At 42.3% G+C, this 18,176-nt stretch overlaps 1 protein-coding gene and 1 long non-coding RNA gene across 2 annotated transcripts in view; both read left to right on the forward strand.

Moving 5' to 3' along the window:
* The window catches only part of LOC139587190 (collagen alpha-1(XI) chain-like), a gene marked incomplete at its 5' end in the record, with an annotated part of 29,469 nt that extends 17,692 nt beyond the window's left edge, over positions 1 to 11,777 (forward strand). Inside the window, 7 exons of the mRNA XM_071421179.1 lie at positions 769 to 822; positions 957 to 1,001; positions 1,766 to 1,819; positions 7,114 to 7,158; positions 7,899 to 7,952; positions 11,240 to 11,345; positions 11,770 to 11,777. Coding sequence (XP_071277280.1) covers positions 769 to 822; positions 957 to 1,001; positions 1,766 to 1,819; positions 7,114 to 7,158; positions 7,899 to 7,952; positions 11,240 to 11,345; positions 11,770 to 11,777 — 366 coding nt within the window. The remainder of the gene's footprint in view (positions 1 to 768; positions 823 to 956; positions 1,002 to 1,765; positions 1,820 to 7,113; positions 7,159 to 7,898; positions 7,953 to 11,239; positions 11,346 to 11,769) is intronic.
* Positions 11,778 to 13,845: 2,068 nt separating this feature from the next.
* LOC139587188 (uncharacterized) lies at positions 13,846 to 16,798 on the forward strand. Its single transcript, XR_011678281.1, has 3 exons — positions 13,846 to 14,341; positions 16,546 to 16,590; positions 16,756 to 16,798. It is a non-coding gene; the product is annotated as an uncharacterized lncRNA (long non-coding RNA).
* The last annotated feature ends 1,378 nt before the right edge of the window (positions 16,799 to 18,176 follow it).

Below are 18,176 nucleotides of genomic sequence, written 5' to 3' on the forward strand. Positions count from 1 at the left end.
TTTAGGCTGATTTCGGGCACTTTTGTGCTGATTTGGGGCGGTTTTTGGGCCGATTTTGGGCCTTTTTGTGCTGATTTCAGGTGATTTCGGGCATTTTTGAGCTGATTTTGGGGTAATTTCGGGCATTTTTGGCTGATTTCGGGTGGTTTTGGGCTGATTTCAGGTGGTTTTGGGCATTTTTGTGCTGATTTTGGGGCAATTTTGGGCTGATTTCAGGCGTTTTTGGGCTAATTTCAGGGCGGGTTTGTGCTGATTTCAGTTTATTTAGGGCAGTTTTGAGCTGATTTTGGGGTAATTTAGGGCGTTTTTGGGCTGATTTCAGGCAATTTTGTGGTGATTTAGGGCATTTTTGGGCTGCTTTGGGGCGGTTTTGTGCTGATTTCGGGCGTTTTTGGGCGATATTGAGGGGATTAAGGGCGATTTTGGGGTGATTTCAGGTGATTTAGGGCGAATTTCAGGTGATTTATGGCAGTTTTGTGCTGATTTCGGGCGGTTTTGTGCTGATTTTGGGGCGGTTTTGGGCTGATTTCAGGTGATTTCGGGCAGTTTTGAGCTGATTTTGGGGTAATTTCAGGGCGTTTTTGGCTGATTTTGGGCATTTTGGGGTAATTTAGGGCAGTTTCGGGCTGATTTTGGGCTGATTTTGGGGGTAATTTCGGGCGGTTTTGGCTGATTTAGGGCAGTTTTGGGCTGATTTTGGGGTAATTTCGGGTGTTTTTGGCTGATTTTCGGGCGCTTTTCCTCCCTCCTGACCCCGTTTCCCCTCAGGGCCCTCAGGGGCGCCCGGGGCTGCCGGGGCTGCCGGGATCCGACGGAGCCCCCGTGAGTCCAAAAAACCCCAAAAACCCCAAAAAACCCCCAAAAAAAACCCAAAAAACCCCAAAATTCATCACTTTGGGGCCTGGGGGCTCCACATTTTGGGGTCCCCGCCCCAATTTTGTCCCCGTCCCCTCCAGGGTCACCCGGGCAAGGAGGGACCCCCCGGCGGAAAGGGCGGCCAGGTGACCCCCAAAAAACCCAAAAAAAAACCCCAAAAAAACCCCAAAATTCCCCCCAAAAATTCCTAAAAAATCTCCCCCACAATTCCCCCCAAATCCCCCCAAAAATCCCCCCCAATTCCCCAAATCCCACAAATCCCCCCCCAAAATCCCCCCCAAAATCCCCCCCAAATCCCCCAATCTCCCAAATGCCCCCAAATACCCCAAATCCCCAATCCCCAAATTCCCAAACTCTCCCAAATCCCCCCCAAATCCCCCCAAAAATTCCCCAAAAATCCCCCCAAAATTTCCCAAAATCCCCAAATCCCCCCTTTAACCCCCCCAAAATCCCCAAAAAGCCCCAAAATTCCCCAAATTGCCCCCAAATTCCCCCCAAATCCCCCAATCCCCCAAATCCCCCAAATCCCCAATCCCCAAATCCCAAACTCTCCCAAATCCCCCCCAAATCCCCAAATCCCCCCAAAATTCCCCCAAAAATCCCCCCCAAATCCAAATCCCAAACCCCCCCAAAATTCCCCAAAATCCCCCAAATCCCCAAATCTCCCCCAAATCCCCCCAAAAATCCCCCCAAAAATCCCCCCCAAAAATTCCCCCAAAATCCCCAAATCCCCCCTTTAACCCCCGCCAAACCCCCCAAAAATGCCCCCCAAATTCCCCAAAATCCCCAAATCCCCCCTTTAACCCCCCCCAAAATCCCCAAAATCCCCAAATTTCCCCAAATCCATTCCCCATTTTTGGGGTCCCCCCCCATTTCTCCATTTCCCTCAGGCCCCCCCGGCCCCCAGGGCCCCCTGGGTTACCCCGGACCCCGCGGCCTCAAGGTGAGAACGGGGGGGACCCCAAAATCCTCATTTGGGGGGGCTTCAACATTTCCACATTTCCCCCAAGTTTTCCCCATTTTTCCCAATTTCCCCCGATTTTCCCTGATTTTCCCCTGATTTTTCCTTGATTTTTAGCCAATTTTCCCCTGATTTTCCCCCCATTTTTCTCTGATTTTTCCCATTTTCCCAATTTTTCCCCAATTTCCCTGATTTATCCCCGATTTTCCCAATTTTTCCCCATTTTTCCCAATTTTCCCCTATTTTTCCCCAATTTTTAGCCAACTTTTCCTGATTTTCCCCAATTTTCCCCCGATTTTCCCCCATTTTGTCCCTGATTTTTCCAATTTTCCCCCTATTTTCCCCAATTTCCCCCCATTTTTACTGATTTTTCCCTGATTTTTCCAATTTTTCCAGATTTTCCCCTGATTTTTTCCCAATTTTCCCCAATTTTTAGCTGAGTTTCCCTGATTTTCCCCCATTTTTTCCCTGATTTTCCCCGATTTTTCCCAATTTTCCCTGATTTTTCCTGATTTTTAGCCAATTTTCCCCAATTTTCAGCCAATTTTCCCCGATTTTCCCCCATTTTTCCCTGATTTTCCCAATTTTTCCCTGGTTTTTCCCTGATTTTTACCATTTTTTCCCTGATTTTCCCATTGATTTTTTCCCATTTTTCCCCAATTTTTAGCCAATATTTCCCTGATTTTTCCGCCCATTTTTTCCCTGATTTTTCCCGATTTTTCCCTGATTTTTCCCAATTTTCCCTGATATTTCCCGATTTTCCCCAATTTTCCCGATTTTTTGCCAATTTTCCCCAATTTTTCCTGATTTTCCCTGATTTTCCCCCATTTTTCTCTCATTTTCCCCAATTTTTCCCTGATTTTCCCTGATTTTTCCCAATTTTCCCCTGATTTTTCCCGATTTTCCCCCATTTTTCCTGATTTTTCCCTGATTTTTCCTGATTTTCCCCAATTTCTCCCAATTTTTTGCCAATTTTCCCCAATTTTTCCTGATTTCCCCCATTTTTCTCTCATTTTCCCCAATTTTTCCCCATTTTTCCCTGATTTTTCTTTGATTTTAGCCAATTTTCCCCAATTTTTAGCCAAATTTTCCCCTGATTTTCCCCCATTTTTCCCTGATTTTTCCCAATTTTCCTGATTTTCCCCTGATTTTTCCCCAATTTCCCCCAATTTTCTCTGATTTTAGCCAATTTTCCTGATATTTCCCTGATTTTTCAAAATTTTCCTGATTTTCCCCATTTTTCCTGATTTTCCCCCATTTTTCCTGATTTTCCCCATTTTTCCTGATTTTTCCCAATTTTTCCCTGATTTTTCCCTGATTTTTCCTGATTTTTAGCCAATTTTCCCCAATTTTCAGCCATTTTTCCCCAATTTTCCTGATATTTCCCTGATTTTTCCCCATTTTTCCCCGATTTTTTCCTGATTTTTCCTTGATTTTTAGCCAATTTTCCCCTGATTTTCCCCCATTTTTCTCTGATTTTTCCCATTTTCCCCAATTTTTCCCTGATTTTTCCTTGATTTTTCCCTGATTTCTCCCTGATTCTCCCAATTTTCCCTGATTTTTCTCAATTTTTCCCCGATTTTTCCTGATTTTTCCTGATTTTTTGCCAATTTTCCCCAATTTTTAGCCCATATTTCCCTGATTTTTCAAAATTTCCCCCGATTTTTCCCAATTTTCCCCTGATTTTCCCCATTTCCTCCCATTTCCCCAAGTTTTACCCAATTTTTTCCTGATTTCCCCCATTTTTCCTGATTCTCCCACATTTTTTTCCTGATTTTCCCCAATTTTCCCCAATTTTTAGCCAATTTTCCCTGATTTTCAGCCAATTTTCCTGATATTTCCCTGATTTTTCCCAATTTTCCCTGATTTTTCCCTGATTTTTCCTTGATTTTTTCCCAATTTTCCCCCATTTCCCCAAGTTTTACCCAATTTTTCCCTGATTTTTCCCAATTTTTCCTTGATTTTTCCCTGATTTTCCCCCATTTTTCTCTGATTTTCCCATTTTCCCAATTTTTCCCTGATTTTTCCCTGATTTTTCCTTGATTTTTCCCTGATTTTTCCCAATTTTTACCTGCTTTTTCACGATTTTCCCTGATTTTCCCCCGATTTTCCCTGATTTCCCCCTGATTTTTCCCAATTTTCCCCAATTTTTCCCATTTTCCCCCATTTTTTCCTGATTTTTCCCTGATTTTTAGCCAATTTTCCCCACATTTTAGCCAATTCTTCCCTGATTTTCCCCTGATTTTTCCTGATTTTTTCCAATTTTTCCCTGATTTTTCGCCAATTTTCCCCAATTTTCAGCCAATTTTCCCCGATTTTTCCCCATTTTTCCCTGATTTTTCCCATTTCCCCCTATTTTCCCCAATTTCCCCCCATTTTTACTGATTTTTCCCTGATTTTTCCAATTTTTCCCTGATTTTCCCCTGATTTTTTCCTGATTTTTCCTTGATTTTTAGCCAATTTTCCCCAAATTTTCCCCAATTTTTCCCTGATTTTCCCCAGATTTTTAGCCATTTTCCCCCAATTTTTAGCCAAGTTTCCTTGATTTTTCCCAATTTTCCCTGATTTGCCCCATTTTGTCCCTGATTTTTCCCTATTTTTCCCCAATTTTTCCCGATTTTTCCTGATTTTTACCCATTTTTCCTGATTTTTAGCCAAGTTTCCCTGATTTTCCCCCATTTTTTCCTGATTTTCCCCCATTTGTCTCTGATTTTTCCCATTTTCCCCCCTATTTTTCCCCAATTTTCCCCCATTTTCCCCCAATTTTCCCTGATTTTTCCCAATTTTTCCCTGATTTTCCCCCATTTTTTCCCTGATTTTTCCCTGATTTTTACCAATTTTTCCCTGATTTTCCCTTGATTTTTAGCCAATTTTCCCCAATTTTTAGCAAAGTTTCCCTGATTTTTCCCAATTTTTCCCTGATTTTTTCCCGATTTTCCCTGATTTTCCCCTGATTTTCCCTGATTTTCCCCAATTTTCCCCTGATTTTTAGCCATTTTTCCCCAATTTTTAGCCAAGTTTCCCTGATTTTCCGCCCATTTTTTCCCTGATTTTTCCCAATTTTCCCTGATTTTCCCTGATTTTCCCCCATTTTTCCCTGATTTTCCCAATTTCCCCGATTTTTCTCTCATTTTCCCCCATTTCCCAATTTTCCTGATATTTCCCTGATTTTTCCAATTTCCCCCAATTTTCCCAATTTTTCCCTGATTTCCCAGCTGATTTTTCCCTGATTTTCCCAATTTTCCCCAAATTTTCCCCCATTTTTCCTGATTTTCCTCACATGTTCCCAATTTTTGTTGGTTTCTCCCAATTTTTCCTGATTTTCACCTGATTTCCCCAATTTTCCTGGTTTTTTCCCAATTTTCCTGTTTTTCCCACTTTCCCTGATTTTCCCCAATTTTTCCTGATTTTCCCCCATTTCCCCACATTTTTTCCCTTTTTTTTGTGATTTTTCCCAATTTTCCCACAATTTTTCCCTCATTTTTCCCTCATTTTCCCCTCATTTTCCCCAATTTCCCCTGATTTTTCCTTGATTTTCCCCCATTTTCCCCACGATTTTTCCTGATTTATCCCTGATTTCCCCCAATTTTTCCTGATTTTCCCTCACTTTCCCTTATTTTTTCCAATTTTCCCACATTTTTTCCCCAATTTTCCCAATTTCCCTGTTTTTCCCTGATTTTCAGCCAATTTTCCTGATATTTCCTGTTTTTTCCAATTTCCCCCTATTTTTCCCCAATTTTTCCCCAATTTTTCCCCTCATTTTTTCCAATTTCCACCAATTTTTCCCTGATTTTCCCCATTTCCCCCTATTTTCCCCCAATTTTCCCTGATTTATCCCTGATTTTTAAATTTTCCCCCATTTTCCCCCAATTTCCCCCCAATTTTCCCAATTCCCCCCATTTCCCTCTGATTTTTCCAAATTTTCCCCAATTTCCCCCCATTTTTCCCTGATTTTCTCAATTTTTCCCCATTTTCCTGATTTTCCCAGATTTTTCCCCATTTTCCCCAAATTTTCCCCCATTTTTTCCCTTTTTTCCTCACGTTTTCCCAATTTTTACTGGTTTTCTCCCAATTTTTCCTGAATTTCTCCTGATTTCCCCAATTTTCCTGGTTTTTTCCCCAATTTTTCCTGGTTTTTTCCCCAATTTTCCTGGTTTTTCCCTACTTTCCCTGATTTTCCCCAATTTTTCCTGATTTTCCCCAATTTTCCCCCAATTTTCTGTGATTTTTTTCCCAATTTTTCTGGATTTTCCTGATTTTCCCTGATTCTCCCAATTTTCCCAAATTTTTCTGGATTTTCCCCAAGTTTTCGATGATTTTCCCCATTTTTCCCCATTTTCCCAATTTCCCCCCCAATTTTCCCAATTCCCCCATTTCCCTCTGATTTTTCCAAATTTTCCCCAATTTCCCCCCATTTTTCCCTGATTTTCTCAATTTTTCCCCATTTTCCTGATTTTCCCAGATTTTTCCCCATTTTCCCCAAATTTTCCCCCATTTTTTCCCTTTTTTCCTCACGTTTTCCCAATTTTTACTGGTTTTCTCCCAATTTTTCCTGAATTTCTCCTGATTTCCCCAATTTTCCTGGTTTTTTCCCCAATTTTCCTGGTTTTTCCCTACTTTCCCTGATTTTCCCCAATTTTTCCTGATTTTCCCCAATTTTCCCCCAATTTTCTGTGATTTTTTTCCCAATTTTTCTGGATTTTCCTGATTTTCCCTGATTCTCCCAATTTTCCCAAATTTTTCTGGATTTTCCCCAAGTTTTCGATGATTTTCCCCATTTTTCCCCATTTTCCCCAATTTCCCCCCCAATTTTCCCAATTCCCCCCATTTCCCTCTGATTTTTCCAAATTTTCCCCAATTTCCCCCCATTTTTCCCTGATTTTCTCAATTTTTCCCCATTTTCCTGATTTTCCCGGATTTTTCCCCAATTTTCCCCAATTTTCCCCATTTCCCCAAATTTTCCCCCATTTTTCCTGATTTTCCTCACATGTTCCAAATTTTTGTTGCTTTCTCCCAATTTTCCTGAATTTCTGATTTCCTGATTTCCCCAATTTTCCTGTTTTTTCCCCAATTTTCCTGTTTTTTCCCCAATTTTTCCTGATTTTTCCCCAATTTTTTCCTGTTTTTTCCCCAATTTTCCTGTTGTTTCCCCACTTTCCCTGATTTTCCCCAATTTTTCCTGATTTTCCCCCATTTCCCCCAATTTTTTCCCAATTTTTTGTGATTTTTTCCCATTTTTTCCCGATTTTTCCTGATTTTGCCCCATTTTTTCCCAGGGCATCGACGGCATCCGGGGCCTGAAGGGTCACAAGGGCGAGAAGGTGAGGCCGGAACCCAAAATCCCAAAAATTGACCCCAAATTTCTTAAATTCTCCCAAAATTAAAAAAAAAAATTAAAATTGGTAAAAAATCCCCAAAATTCAACAAAAAATTAAAAAAAGATTCACCAAAAATTCCCCCAAAATTCACTAAAAATGCACCAAAAATTCGCCAAAAAAATCTCAAAACTCCCCAAAAAAATCCCCCAAAATTTCCCCAAAAATCCCAAGAATTCCCAAAAATCCCCCCCAAAAATTCCCCCCAAAATTCAACCAAAATTCACCCAAAATTTCAAAAAAAATCCCCAAATTCGCAAAATTCCCCCCAAATTCCAAAAATTAAAAAAAAATTCCCCAAAAATTCCCCAAAAGTTCCCAAAATGCCCAAAATTTCCCTCCCGAATTCCCCCAGACCTCCCCAAAGATTCGGCAAAAAATCCCAAAAATTTCCCCCCCAAATTCCCCAAAATTCAAAAAAATTTCCCCCAAAATTCCCCCAAAAATTTCTCCAAAATTCCCCCCAAAAATTCCAAAATTCCCCCCTCCAAATTCTCCAATTTGGCAAAAAATTCCCCCAAAATTAAACGAAAAATCCCCAAAAATTCATTTTAAAAACCCCCCAAATTTTCCCTCTTCCCCAAAATTTCAAAACCTCAAAAATTTCTTTCAAAATTCCCTAAAAACGCCCAAAAAAATTCCCAAAAAACCCCAAAATTTGGAATTTCCCCCGTTTTTCCGGGCAGGGCGAGGAAGGAGCTCCGGGCTTCAAGGGGGACCTGGGAGCCAAAGGCGATCGCGTGAGTCCAGCCCAAAATGCCCCAAAATCCCCCAAAATCGCCCCAAAATCCCCAAAATTCCCCATTTTCCCCATTTCCCATCCGAAAATTCCTGAATTTCCCCCATTTCCCACCCCTAAATTCCTCATTTTTCCCATTTCCCATCCCCAAATTCCCAACTTTCCCCCATTTCCCATTCCTCAAAATTCCCCCATTTTCCCCCATTTTCCCCCATTTCCCACCCCAAATTCCTGAATTTTCCCATTTTCCATCCCCAAAATCCCCATTTTCCCATTTTCCCCCCCAAAATTCCCCATTTCCCCCCATTTCCCAAAACTTCCCTCAAAATTCCCAATTTCCCCCATTTCCACCCCCAAAATTCCTGAATTTTCCCATTTTCCATCCCAAAATTCCATAAAATTGCCCCAAAATTGCCCATTCTCCCCTTTTCCCATCCCCAAATTCCCAATCTTCCCCATTTATTCCCATTTTCCCCCATTTATTCCCATTTTTCCCCATTTTCCCCACTTCCCACCCCCAAAATTCCTGGATTTCCCCATTTCCCATTCCCAAAATTCCTGAATTTTCACAATTTCCACCCCAAAATCCCCATTTTCCCCCCTTTTTTCCCTCTTTGTTTTCCCCCATTTTCCCCCATTATTTTTCCCAAAATCCCCATTTTTCCCCATTTTTTCCCCATTATTTTCCCCAAAATCCCCATTTTCCCCATTTTCCCCCAATTTTACCAAAATCTCGGTTTTTCCCCCCAGGGCGAGCCGGGCCCCACCGGCTCCTCATTTTCCCCATTTTTTCCCCATTATTTTCCCCATTTTCCCCCCATTTTCCCCCCCCATTTTTCCCCAAATCCCCATTATTTTCCTCAAAATCCCCATTTTTCCCCAATTTTTCCAAAATCCCGGTTTTTCCCCTCAGGGCGAGCCGGGCCCCGCCGGCTCCCCATTATTTTCCCCATTATTTTCCCCGTTTTTCCCCATTATTTTCCCCAAAATCCCCATTATTTTCCCCGTTTTTTCCCCCATTATTTTCCCCAAAATCCCCATTTTCCCTCAATTTTACCAAAATCGCGGTTTTTCCCCTCAGGGCGAGCCGGGTCCCGCCGGCTCCTCATTTTCCCCCCATTATTTTTCCCCATTATTTTCCCCATTTTGCCCCCATGTTCCCCCCCCATTTTTCCTCAAAATCCCCATTATTTTCCCAAAATCCCCATTTTTCGCCATTTTTTCCCAAATCGCGGTTTTTCCCCCTCAGGGCGAGCCAGGCCCCGCCGGCTCCTCATTTTCCCCCATTATTTCCCCCATTTTTCCCCATTTTCCCCCCATTTCCCCCCCCATTTTTCCTCAAAATCCCCATTATTTTCCCCAAAATCCCCATTTTTCCCCAATTTTTCCCAAAAATCGCGGTTTTTCCCTCAGGGGCGAGCTGGGCCCCGCCGGCTCCTCATTTTCCCCCCATTATTTTCCCCATTTTCCCCCCATTTTGCCCCCCCCCAGTTTTCCTCAAAATCCCCATTATTTTCCCAAAATCCCCATTTTTTGCCGTTTTTCCCAAAATCTCCGTTTTTTCCCCCTCAGGGCGAGCCGGGCCCCACCGGCTCCTCATTTTCCCCATTTTCCCCATTATTTCCCCCATTTTTCCCCATTTTCCCCCCATTTCCCCGCCCCATTTTTCCTCAAAATCCCCATTATTTCCCCCAAAATCCCCATTTTTCCCTCAATTTTACCAAAATCTCGGTTTTTTCCCCCCAGGGCGAGCCAGGCCCGCCGGCTCCCCATTTTTTTTCCCCATTATTTTTCCCCATTTTCCCCCCATTATTTCCCCGTTTTCCCCCATTTTTCCCCATTATTTTCCCCCCATTTTTTATCATCCCCATTATTTTCCCCAAAATCCCCATTTTTCCCCATTTTCCCCCAATTTTACCAAAATCTCCATTTTTCCCCTCAGGGTGAGCCGGGCCCCGCCGGCTCCCCATTTCCCCCATTTTCCCCATTATTTCCCCCATTTTTCCCCATTTTCCCCCCATTATTTCCCCGTTTCCCCCATTATTTTTCCCCATTATTTTCCCCCCATTTTTCCCAAAAATCCCCATTATTTTCCCCAAAATCCCCATTTTTTCCCTCAATTTTACCAAAATCGTGGTTTTTCCCCTCAGGGTGAGCCGGGCCCCGCCGGCTCCCCATTATTTTCCCGCAAAATCCCCATTATTTTCCCCATTTTTCCCCGTTTTTCCCCATTATTTCCCCATTTTTCCCCATTTCCCCCCCCATTTTTCCTCAAAATCCCCATTATTTTCCCCAAAATCCCCATTTTTCGCCGTTTTTCCCAAAATCTCCGTTTTTCCCCTCAGGGCGAGCCAGGCCCCGCCGGCTCCCCATTTTCCCCATTTTCCCCATTATTTCCCCCATTTTTCCCCATTTTCCCCCCATTTTCCCCCCCCATTTTTCCTCAAAATCCCCATTATTTTTCCCAAAATCCCCATTTTTCCCATTATTTTCCCAAAATCCCCATTATTTTCCCCCAATTTTACCAAAATCTCCATTTTTCCCCTCAGGGCGAGCGGGCCCCCGCCGGCTCCCCATTTCCCCCCATTATTTTCCCCATTATTTTCCCCGTTTTCCCCATTATTTTCCCCATTATTTTCCCCCCATTTTTCCCCAAAATCCCCATTATTTTCCCCAAAATCCCCATTTTTTCCCTCAATTTTACCAAAATCGCGGTTTTTCCCCTCAGGGCGAGCCGGGCCCCGCCGGCTCCCCATTTCCCCCATTATTTTCCCCATTATTTTCCCCGTTTTCCCCATTATTTTCCCCATTATTTTCCCCCCATTTTTCCCCAAAATCCCCATTATTTTCCCCAAAATCCCCATTTTTTCCCTCAATTTTACCAAAATCGCGGTTTTTCCCCTCAGGGCGAGCTGGGCCCTGCCGGCTCCTCATTTTCCCCCCATTATTTCCCCCCATTATTTTCCCCATTTCCCTCCCATTATTTTCCCCATTATTTTCCCCGTTTTCCCCCATTATTTTCCCCATTATTTTCCCCAAAATCCCCGTTTTTTCCCCTCAATTTTACCAAAATCGCGTTTTTTCCCCTCAGGGCGAGCCGGGCCCCGCCGGCTCCTCATTTTCCCCATTTCCCGCCCATTATTTTCCCCATTTTCCCCCCATTTTTCCCCATTATTTTCCCCATTATTTTCCCCAAAATCCCCATTATTTTCCCCAAAATCCCCATTATTTTCCCCAAAATCCCCGTTTTTCCCCCAATTTTACCAAAATCGCGGTTTTTCCCCCCAGGGCGAGCCGGGCCCCGCCGGCGCCAGGGGCGGGGACGGCCCCGAGGGCCCCAAGGGCCGGGAGGGGCCCCGGGGGAGCCCGGGCAGCCGGGACCGGCGGGGACAAGGTGGGAAAATGGGGCAAAAAACGGGAATTCGGGAAAAAACCAAAAAACGGGCACTGGGGGCGGGAATGGGGCACTCTGAGGGGAAATTCTGGGGAAAAATGGGGATTTTGGGGCGGAAAAAAGGAGGAAAATGTGGAGTTTGTGAGGGGATTTTGGGGGGGAAATGTGAGGGGAAATGTGAGGGGAAAAAAGGTGAAATTTAGGGGAAAAATGGGAAAAATGGGGATTTTGGGGGAAAAAACTTGGGAATTTTCAGGGATTTTGGGGGAAAAGGCGAAATTTAGGGGAAAATGGGAAAAATGGGATTTTGAGGGAAAAAATTGGGAATTTTCAGGGATTTTGGGGGAATTTCAGGGGAAAAGGTGAAATTTGGGGGAAAATGGGAAAAATGGGGATTTTGAGGGAAAAAAATGGGAAATTTCAGGGATTTGAGGGGAAAAGTTGAAATTTAGGGGAAAACGGGGATTTTGAGGGAAAAAAATGGGAATTTTCAGGGGTTTTGGGGAAATTTGAGGGGAAAAGGTGAAATTTGGGGGAAAATGGGGATTTTGAGATAAAAAATTGGGAATTTTCAGGGTTTTTGAGGGGGAAAAAGGCGAAATTTAGGGGAAATGGGAAAAATGGGGATTTTGAGGGAAAAAATGGGGAATTTTCAGGGATTTTGGGGGGGAATTTTGGGGGAAAAGTTGAAAATTGGGGGAAAACAGGAAAAATGGGGATTTTGAGGGAAAAACTTGGGAAAATTCAGGGATTTTGGGGGAATTTGAGGGGAAAAGGTGAAATTTGGGGGAAATGGGAAAAAAAGGGAATTTTCAGAGGTTTTGGGGGGAATTTGAGGGGGAAAAGGTGAAATTTAGGGAAAATGGGGGAAATGGGGATTTTGAGGGAAAAACTTGGGAATTTTTAGGGATTTTGGGGGAATTTTGGGGGAAAAGGTGAAATTTGGGGGAAGTGGGCAAAAAATTGGGAATTTTCAGGGATTTTGGGGGAATTGGAGGGGAAAAGGGGAAATTTAGGGGGAAAATGGGAAAAATGGGGATTTTGGGGGGAAAAAATCGGAATTTTCAGGGATTATGGGGAAAAAGGTGAAATTTATGGAAAAATGGGGATTTTGAGGGAAAAACTTGGGAATTTTGTGGGGAATTTTGGGGGAAAATGGAAAATTTGGGGGAAAACGGGGATTTTGAGAGAAAAATTGGGAATTTTCAGGATATTTGGGGAATTTTGGGAAAAATGTAAGAAAAATTGGGATATTTAGGGGGAAATTGGGTGAAAATTGAGGATTTGGGGGATTTTGAGGGAAATTTGGGGATTTGGGCGGGAAAGGAAAAACCTGGAAAGTCTGGGGAAAAAATGGAATTTTGGGTGTGGGAAATGGGGAAAAATGGGGAAAAATGGGAATTTTGGGGGGAAAATGGGAATTTGGGGGGGAAATGGGGATTTTTTTAAAATTTTGGGTGAAAAAGGGGGATTTCTGGGGGGAAAGGGAGGATTTGGGAATTTTTCCCAATTTTTTGGGAATTTTTCCTGAATTTTTTTGGGTTTTTTTCCCCAGGGGAAGTTGGGGGTGCCGGGGCTGCCGGGGTACCCGGGGCGAGAGGGGCCCAAGGTGAGAGAAACCCAAAATCGCCCAAATTCCACCCAAAATCGCCTCCAAATCCACCCAAATTCCACCCAAAATTGCCCCAAAATTCCACCCAAAATTGCCGTCAAAAATTCCACCCAAAATTGCCCAAATTCCACCCAAAATCGCCTCAAAATTCCCACAAAATTCCCACAAAATTCCACCCAAAATTGCCCAAATTCCACCCAAAATCGCCTCAAAATTCCCACAAAATTCCCACAAAATTCCACCCAAAATTGCCCAAATTCCACCCAAAATTGCCCCAAATCCCAACCAAAATTGCCTCAAAATTCCACCCAAAATTGCCCAAATTCCACCCAAAGTCACCCCAAAATTCCACCCAAAATTGCCCCAAAATTCCACCCAAAATTCCCTCAAAATTCCACCCAAAATCATCTCAAAAGTCCACCCAAAATTGCCCCAATTTCACCCAAAAATTCCCTCAAAATTCCAACCCAAAATTCCCTCAAAATTCCACCCAAAATTCCACCCAAAATCATCTCAAAATTCACCCAAAATCCCCTCAAAATTCCACCCAAAATCGCCCCAAATTCCACCCAAAATTGCCCCAAATTCCACCCAAAATGGCCCAAATTCCACCCAAAATTGCCTCAAAATTCCACCCAAAATTGCCCCAAAATTCCACCCAAAATGGCCCAAATTCCACCAAAATTGCCTCAAAATTCCACCCAAAATCGCCTCAAAATTCCCACAAAATTCCACCCAAAATTCCACCCAAAATTCCACCAAAATCGCCCCAAAATTCCACCCAAAATTCCCTCAAAATTCCACCCAAAATCGCCCAAATTCCACCCAAAATTGCTCCAAATTCCACCCAAAATCGCCTCAAAATTCCACCCAAAATCATCTCAAAATTCCACCGAAAATGGACAAATTCCACCCAAAATTCCACCAAAATTGTCCCAATTCCACCAAAATTCCACCCAAAATTGTCCCAAATTCCCCCCCAAAATCCACCCAAATTCCTCAAAATTGCCCCAAAATTCCCCAAAAATTCCACCCAAAATTCACAAAATTCCTCAAAATTCCCTCAAAATGCCCCAAATTCCCCACAAAATCCACCCAAATTCCTCCAAAATTCCCTCCAAATCCACCCAAATTCCCCAAAATTTCTTCAAATTCCCATAAAAGTTTCCAAATTCCCCCCAAATTCCCCCAAATTTCCATGAAATCCACCCAAATTACCCCAAATTCCCTCCAAATCCACCCAATTTCCAATTTCTCCCCTCAAATTCCCGAATTTTGGTTCCCAATTTTCCCTTTTTTCTCCCCAATTTTCCCCTTTGTTTCCCCCAGGGGCTCTCAGGGATTTCCAGGATTCCCAGGAAGCGCCGGCGAGAAGGGAGCGCGGGTGAGGCCCAAAAATGCCCAAATTCACCCCAAAAAATGGTCCTAAAAATGCCCCAAAAATGCCCAAATTCACCCCAAAAATGGTCCTAAAAATGCCCCAAAAATGCCCAAATTCACCCAAAAATGGTCCTAAAAATGACCCAAAAATCCCCCCAAAAATTCCCCCAAAATCCACAAAAAAATGCCCAAATTCCCAAAAAAATTGTCCTAAAAATGCCCCAAAAATCCCAAAATTCACCCCAAAAATGGTCCTAAAAATTCCCAAAAAATTCCCAAAAATTCTCCAAAAAATCCCCTGAAAAACCCCCAAAATCCCCCAAAAAATCCCCAAATTCCCAAAAAAAAGTTCCTAAAAAATTCCCTAAAAATCCCCAAATTCCCCCCAAAAATGTTCCTAAAAATGCCCCAAAAATCCCAAAATTCCCCCCAAAAATGGTCCTAAAAATGCCCCAAAAATCCCCCAAAAATTGTCCAAAAAAACCCCAAAATCTCCCTAAAAATATTCCTAAAAATGCCCCAAAAATCCCAAAAAATTCCCCAAAAATCGTCAAAAAATCCCCAAATTCCCCCAAAATGTTCCTAAAAACGCCCCAAAAATCCCCAAATTCCTCCCCCAAAAATGGTCCTAAAAATGCCCCAAAAATCCACAAATTCTCCCCAAAAAATCCCTAAAAATTCCCCAAAAATCGTCCAAAAAATCCCCCCAAAAATCCCCCAAAAATCCCCCTAAAAATCCCCAAATTCCCAAAAAATATTCCTAAAAAATTCCTAAAATTCCCTAAAAATTCCCCCCAAAATTGGTCCTAAAATGCCCCAAAAATCCCAAATTCACCCCAAAAAAATCCCTAAAATTCCCCAAAAATCCCCCAAAAATTCCCCCAAAAATCGTCCAAAAAATCCCAAAATTCCCCCAAAAATGGTCCTAAAAATGCCCCAAAAATCCCAAATTCCCCAAAAATGGTCCTAAAATGCCCCCAAAAATGCCCAAATTCACCCCAAAAAATGTTCCTAAAAATGCCCCAAAAATCCCAAAATTCCCCCCCAAAAATGTCCCTAAAAATGCCCCAAAAATGCCCAAATTCCCCCCAAAAATGTCCCTAAAAATGCCCCAAAAATCGCCAAAATTCCCCCTAAAAATCCCCAAAAATCCTCAAAAAAAAAACCCAAACCCAAATCCCCCTAAAATCCCGAAAAATCCCCCCAAAAATTCCAAAAAATCGCCCAAAAATTAAAAAATAATCCCCCCAAAATCCCCAAATTCCCCCCCAAATATCCCAGAAAATTCCCAAAAAAATCCCCCCAAAATCCCCCCAAAAATCCCCCTAAAAATCCCCAAATTCCCAAAAAATATCCTAAAAAATTCCCTAAAATTCCCTAAAAATTCCCCCCAAAATTGGTCCTAAAAATGCCCCAAAAATCCCCAAATTCACCCCAAAAAATCCCTAAAAATTCCCCCAAAATCCAAAAAAAATTCCCCCAAAAATCGTCCAAAAAATCCCCAAAATTCCTCGCCAAAAAAATTCCTAAAAATGCCCCAAAAATCCCAAAATTCCCCCCAAAAAATGTCCCTAAAAATGCCCCAAAGATGCCCAAATTCCCCCAAAAAATGTCCCAAAAAAGGCCCCAAAAATCCCAAAATTCCCCCCAAAAATGTCCCTAAAAATGCCCCAAAAATGCCCAAATTCCCCCAAAAATATTCCTAAAAAAATGCCCCAAAAATCCCAAAATACCTCCAAAAATCCCCCAAAAATTCTCCCAAAAATCCTCCAGAAAAACTCCAAAAATCCCCATAAAAATCCCCAAATTCCCCCCAAAAATGTTCCTAAAAATGCCCCAAAAATCCCCAAATTCCCCCCCAAAAATCCAAAAAATTCCACCCAAAAATCCCAAAAAAAATTTCCCCAAATCCTCCAAAAAAAACCCCAAAATCCCCTAAAAATCCCCAAATTCCCCCCAAAAATGTTCCTAAAAATGCCCCAAAAATCCCCAAATTCACCCCAAAAAATCCCTAAAAATTCCCCAAAAATCCCCAAAAAATTCCCCCAAAATCCTCCAAAAAACAAAACCAAAATCCCCCAAAAATCCCCAAAAAATCCCAAATAAATCCCCCAAAAATCCCCTAAAAATCCCCCAAAAATCCCAAATTTGCCCAAAATCTCCCAAATTTTCCCCAAAATGTTGAAAAATTCCCATTTTTGTTCCCAGGGTGTCTCAGGCAAAGGCGGCCCCAGGGGCGAGCGCGGCCCCTCCGTGAGTTCCCTCCGTGAGTTCCCCCCAAAATTCCCAAAAATTCCCCAAAAATTCCCCAAAAATTCCCTAAAAATTCCCTAAAAATTCCCAAAATTGGGGATTTTGCCCAAATTTTCCCAATTTTGGGGAATTTGCCCTAAAATTTCCTCCCCTCCCCCCCCCCAGGGCCCGCGGGGCCAAAGGGGCCCCAGAGGAGCCACCGGAACCCGGAGCCAAGGTGGGAAATTTGGGAATTTTGGGAATTTTGGGAATTTTGGGGGAAATTTGGGAATTTTGGGGGGATTTTGGGGAATTTTGAGGGTGGAAATTTGGGGAAAATTTTGAGGATTTTTGGGGATTTTTTTGGGGATTTTTGGGATTTTTTTGGGAAATTTGTGAATTTTTGGGGGAATTTTTTTGGGAATTTTTAGGGGGGAATTTGGGGAAATTTTTGGGGATTTTTTGGGATTTTTTTTATTTTTGGGGAATTTTTGGGGATTTTTTTGGGAATTTTTGGGGGGTAAATTTGGGAAGTTTGGGGAATTTTTGGGAAAATTGGGGAATTTTTGGGGGAGGATCTTGGGGGATTTTGGGAAATTTTCTGGGGGAAAATTTTTGGGGATTTTTGGGGAATTTTTGGGGTGAAATTTGGGGAAATTTTGGGGGATTTTTTGGGATTTTTCTAGATTTTTTGGGGGGGAAATTTTGGGAGGAATTTGGGAGAATTTTTGGGAAAATTGGGGAATTTTTTTGGGAGGATTTTTGGGACTTTTCTGGGGGGAAATTTTGGGGAATTTTTAGGGAAATTTTGGGGAATTTTTAGGGAAATTTGTGAATTTTTTGGGGGAAATTTTGAGGAATTTTGGGGAATTTTTTTGGGAATTTTTGAGGAATTTTCTGGGAAATTTGTGAATTTTTGGGGAATTTTTGGGGGGAAATTTGGGGAAATTTTTGGGGAATTTTTGGGGAATTTTTGGGGAATTTTTCTGGGAATTTTTCTGGGAATTTTGGGGGGATTTGGGAGAATTTTGGGGGATTTTTTTGGGGGAAATTTTGGGGAATTTTAGGGAAATTTGTGAATTTTTGGGGATTTTTTGGGATTTTTTGGGGGAATTTTCTGAGATATTTGGGGGAAAATTGGGGGGATTTTTTGGGATTTTTGGGAATTTATCTGTGAATATTTGGGAGAATTTTCTGGGAATTTTTTTGGGATTTTTGGGGGTTTTTTTGGAATTTTTGGGGGAAATTTTGGGGAATTTTTGGGGAATTTTTTGGGAATTTTTGGGAGGATTTGGGGAATTTTTGGGGGTAAATTTGAGGGAATTTTCGGGAATTTTCGGGGAATTTGGGGATTTTTTGGGGATTTTCAGGGGGAATTTTGGGGAATTTTTAGGGAAATTTGGGGAAAATTTTTGGGGAATTTCTGGGATTTTGGGGGAATTTTCTGGGATTTTCAGGGGAAATTTGGGGGAATTTTGGGGAATTTTTAGGAAAATTTGGGGAAATTTTGGGGATTTTTTGGGATTTTTTTTGGGGGAATTTTCTGGGATTTTTGGGGGAAAATTGGGGAATTTTTTGGAATTTTCTGGGAATTTTCTGGGATTTTG

This window comes from Agelaius tricolor, unplaced genomic scaffold (assembly GCF_023055355.1).
Source record: "Agelaius tricolor isolate 1412-34295 unplaced genomic scaffold, bAgeTri1.0.p SCAF_196, whole genome shotgun sequence".
NCBI classification, from domain to species: domain Eukaryota; kingdom Metazoa; phylum Chordata; class Aves; order Passeriformes; family Icteridae; genus Agelaius; species Agelaius tricolor.